We start from the raw sequence: 5,000 nt of genomic DNA on the forward strand, positions 1-5,000 counted from the left end.
AGGGAAGCACATATATTAATATTTACATATGAATATATATATATATAAATATATATTTATTTATATATATTTAGAAATATAAATATTTATTTATATTTACATGACATAAATTAAATATATTTATGAATAAATAATATATCTATATATTTATATATACATGACATGAATTAAATATATTTATAAATAAATAATATATATTTATATATATACATATATATTTAGAAATATCTATTTTTAGAAATATATAACTTATATATTTATTTATATATTTATAAATATATATATATTTCTAAATATCTTTATAAATATGTATTTATATATACATGACATTTATATAAATATATAATATATATTTATAAATATATATTTATAAATATATAATATATATATATATATATATACATGACATATTCTATATATATATATATATATATATATATATATTCGAGGATGGCATGGTCGAATGGGTCAAACAAACACAGGACTATCACCCAGAGGGGGGGGGTCCTCTCTCTCACCCATCGACGTCGTCGCCAGCGTCTGTCGCCCAACAAACTGAGCTGGTCCCATCCCGTCCAGGAAGTCACTGAACTGAGCGTCTGATGCCAGACACATGCCACTGTAGTTCAGGCTGCAGGGGGGGGGGGGGGGGAGAGAGAGAGGGAGGGAGAGAGGGAGAGAGGCTGGTTAAAGGATAGATAGATAGATAGATAGATATATACTTTATTAATCCCCAAGGGGAAATTTGTCGTGGCCACTTCTCACTGCGCTTCAATTAGAGAAGGTGAGTCAGCGACTGGGAGATAAAGAAGAAAGGATGAAAGAAAGGATGAAAGCCGGCCGAGACAAAGAGGAGAGGAAGAAGAAAGAAAGGAAGTGATCACTTCTGTTAAACTCCCAACTCTCAAATTGGCTCCCATAAATTACCCAGAAGCTCTAGAGTTTAGAGTTTGACCCCCCGGCGTCCTCTCGGTGTGTGTCTGTGTGCAAAGGAATCAAGGCGGAGTGCTCCGGAGGCCGGGCGCCAGGTGTGTGTGTGAGTGTGTGTGAGTGTGTGTGTGTGTGAGTGTGTGTGAGTGTGTGTGTGTGTGAGTGTGTGTGTGTGTGTGTGTGTGTGTGTGTGTGTGTGTGTGTGTGTGTGTGTGTGTGTGAGTGTGTGTGTGTGTGTGTGTGTGTGTGAGGTGTATGTGAGGTGTGTGTGTGTGTGGTGTGTGTGTGAGGGTATGTGTGTGTGTGTGTGTGAGGTGTGTGACGTGTGTGTGAGGTGTGTGTGTGAGGTGTATGTGTGTGTGTGTGTGTGTGGGTGTGTGTGAGTGTGTGTGTGTGTGTGTGTGTGTGTGTGAGTGTGTGTGTGTGTGTGTGTGTGTGTGTGTGTGTGTGAGTGTGTGAGTGTGTGTGTGTGAGTGTGTGTGTGTGTGAGTGTGTGCGTGTGTGAGTGTGTGTGCGAGTGTGTGAGTGTGTGTGTGTGAGTGCGTGTGTGAGTGTGTGTGTGAGTTTGTGTGTGAGTGTGTGCGAGTGTGTGTGTGTGTGTGTGTGTGTGTGTGAGAGTGTGTGAGTGTGTGTGTGTGTGTGTGTGTGAGTGTGTGTGAGAGTGTGTGAGTGTGTGTGTGTGAGTGTGTGTGAGTGTGTGCGTGTGTTCTGCGTTGCATCATCTGTGTGTGTGCTCCCCATGAGTCTGAACCCAGATGGCAGGACAACAGAAGTAGATCACAGGTCCAGAGGTCCTGGTCTAACAGGTCCTGGTCTAAGAGGTCCTGGTCTAACAGGTCCTGGTCTAACAGGTCCTGGTCTAAGAAGTCCTGGTCTAACAGGTCCTGATCTAAGAGGTCCTGGTCTAACAGGTCCTGGTCTAAGAGGTCCTGGTCTAACAGGTCCTGATCTAAGAGGTCCTGGTCTAACAGGTCCTGGTCTAACAGGTCCTGATCTAAGAGGTCCTGGTCTAAGAGGTCCTGGTCTAACAGGTCCTGGTCTAACAGGTCCTAGTCTAAGAGGTCCTGGTGGTCCTGGTCTAACAGGTCCTGGTCTAAGAGGTCCTGGTCTAACAGGTCCTGGTCTAACAGGTCCTGGTCTAAGAGGTCCTGGTCTAACAGGTCCTGGTCTAACAGGTCCTGGTCTAACAGGTCCTGGTCTAAGAGGTCCTGGTCTAACAGGTCCTGATCTAAGAGGTCCTGGTCTAACAGGTCCTGGTCTAACAGGTCCTGGTCTAAGAGGTCCTGGTCTAACAGGTCCTGGTCTAACAGGTCCTGGTCTAACAGGTCCTGGTCTAAGAGGTCCTGGTCTAACAGGTCCTGATCTAAGAGGTCCTGGTCTAACAGGTCCTGGTCTAACAGGTCCTGATCTAAGAGGTCCTGGTCTAAGAGGTCCTGATCTAACAGGTCCTGGTCTAACAGGTCCTGGTCTAAGAGGTCCTGGTCTAAGAGGTCCTGGTCTAACAGGTCCTGGTCTAACAGGTCCTGGTCTAAGAGGTCCTGGTCTAAGAGGTCCTGGTCTCAGAGGTCCTGGTCTAAGAGGTCCTGGTCTAACAGGTCCTGGTCTAACAGGTCCTGGTCTAACAGGTCCTGATCTAACAGGTCCTGGTCTAAGAGGTCCTGGTCTAACAGGTCCTGATCTAAGAGGTCCTGGTCTAACAGGTCCTGGTCTAACAGGTCCTGATCTAAGAGGTCCTGGTCTAAGAGGTCCTGGTCTAACAGGTCCTGGTCTAACAGGTCCTAGTCTAAGAGGTCCTGGTCTAAGAGGTCCTGGTCTAACAGGTCCTGGTCTAAGAGGTCCTGGTCTAACAGGTCCTGGTCTAACAGGTCCTGGTCTAACAGGTCCTGGTCTAATAGGTCCTGGTCTAACAGGTCCTGGTCTAAGAGGTCCTGGTCTAAGAGGTCCTGGTCTAACAGGTCCTGGTCTAACAGGTCCTGGTCTAAGAGGTCCTGGTCTAAGAGGTCCTGGTCTCAGAGGTCCTGGTCTAAGAGGTCCTGGTCTAACAGGTCCTGGTCTAAGAGGTCCTGGTCTAACAGGTCCTGGTCTAAGAGGTCCTGGTCTAAGAGGTCCTGGTCTAATAGGTCCTGGTCTAACAGGTCCTGGTCTAACAGGTCCTGGTCTAACAGGTCCTAGCCTAAGAGGTCCTGGTGGTCCTGGTCTAACAGGCCCTGGTCTAAGAGGTCCTGGTCTAACAGGTCCTGGTCTAACAGGTCCTAGTCTAAGAGGTCCTGGTGGTCCTGGTCTAACAGGTCCTGGTCTAAGAGGTCCTGGTCTAACATGTCCTGGTCTAACAGGTCCTGGTCTAAGAGGTCCTGGTCTAACAGGTCCTGGTCTAAGAGGTCCTGGTCTAAGAGGTCCTGGTCTAAGAGGTCCTGGTCTAACAGGTCCTGGTCTAACAGGTCCTGGTCTAAGAGGTCCTGGTCTAAGAGGTCCTGGTCTAACAGGTCCTGGTCTAACAGGTCCTGGTCTAAGAGGTCCTGGTCTAACAGGTCCTGGTCTAAGAGGTCCTGGTCTAACAGGTCCTGGTCTAAGAGGTCCTGGTCTAAGAGGTCCTAGTCTAAGAGGTCCTGGTGGTCCTGATCTAACAGGTCCTGGTCTAAGAGGTCCTGGTCTAAGAGGTCCTGGTCTAAGAGGTCCTGGTCTAAGAGGTCCTGGTCTAACAGGTCCTGGTCTAAGAGGTCCTAGTCTAACAGGTCCTGGTCTAAGAGGTCCTGGTCTAACAGGTCCTGGTCTAAGAGGTCCTGGTCTAACAGGTCCTGATCTAAGAGGTCCTGGTCTAACAGGTCCTGGTCTAACAGGTCCTGATCTAAGAGGTCCTGGTCTAAGAGGTCCTGATCTAACAGGTCCTGGTCTAACAGGTCCTGGTCTAAGAGGTCCTGGTCTAAGAGGTCCTGGTCTAACAGGTCCTGGTCTAAGAGGTCCTGGTCTAACAGGTCCTGGTCTAAGAGGTCCTGGTCTAAGAGGTCCTGGTCTAACAGGTCCTGGTCTAACAGGTCCTGATCTAAGAGGTCCTGGTCTAAGAGATCCTAGTCTAACAGGTCCTGGTCTAAGAGGTCCTGGTCTAACAGGTCCTGGTCTAAGAGGTCCTGGTCTAAGAGGTCCTGGTCTAAGATTTATTTATTTAATATTTTATTTATTTAATACATCTTTCACAATGTGATCCTTTATGTTTATTTATGTCTTTTATGTTATTTTTAATGTTCGTTGCAATATGTCCGTTTATACGAGGAACACGACCGCGTTGGCCCACAGGGGGCGCCAGAGTGACCCCAGAGTGACCCCAGAGTGACCCCAGAGTGAGCGTTCCTCACAGACTGAACCGGAGGGCCCACTTCTCTTCTTCTCTCAGCTCACAGAACATTTTACAATATTCAGAATAATAATGGATTATTAAGGTGACGCAATCGCCTGCTCGCTGAAGCTCCGCCTCCTTAAACCCTCCCGGTCCCGATCTGTCGGCCTCCTCCTGTTGCGTAACTGGAGGAGTTGAAGCTGGTGGCACTGAATCTGTGTGTGTGTGTGTGTGTGTGTGTGTGTGTCTGTCTGTCTGTCTGTGTGTGTGTGTGTGTGTGTGTGTGTGTGTGTGTGTGTGTGTGTGTGTGTGTGTGTGTGTGTGTGTGTGTGTGTGTGTGTGTGTGTAGTATTGCTGACGTCATGGGGCTTTACTGGCTACTGTCTCTCTGTGAGATGATGGAGACGTTTACAGAGGAAAATAAAATAAAACTTATTTAATACCTAAACTTGGTTATGTTTTTTATTATTTTTTACGTGGTTTAAATTAAAGTGGGTCCACTTTTGATTTTCAGGCAGGACCCGAACACCTGTGTCCTGGGTGAAAGTCCTGTGTTTGTTCTACACACAGACGTTTGTGGAATATTTGGATTTTATTTTTTACTTCAGAGTACAAAACAAACTGTAGAGTTAGGCAACAAAAAAATACATATTTATGTATCTGAAAACCATAAGGAACTCCAAAAAAAGGCCAAATTCAATGAAAAATCAATCAAATAGATATATATATATAATGTATA

The 5,000-nt window shown here is 46.1% G+C and overlaps 1 protein-coding gene across 2 annotated transcripts in view; it reads right to left on the reverse strand.

Annotated features, from left to right (window-relative positions):
- The window catches only part of rims4 (regulating synaptic membrane exocytosis 4), a 23,334-nt gene that overhangs the window by 11,006 nt on the left and 7,328 nt on the right, over positions 1-5,000 (reverse strand). For both annotated transcript variants that reach the window (XM_056436428.1, XM_056436429.1), the window contains one exon: positions 519-631. In XM_056436428.1, the coding sequence (XP_056292403.1) occupies positions 519-631 (113 nt within the window). The remainder of the gene's footprint in view (positions 1-518; positions 632-5,000) is intronic.

This window comes from Pseudoliparis swirei, chromosome 18 (assembly GCF_029220125.1).
Source record: "Pseudoliparis swirei isolate HS2019 ecotype Mariana Trench chromosome 18, NWPU_hadal_v1, whole genome shotgun sequence".
NCBI classification, from domain to species: Eukaryota; Metazoa; Chordata; class Actinopteri; order Perciformes; family Liparidae; genus Pseudoliparis; species Pseudoliparis swirei.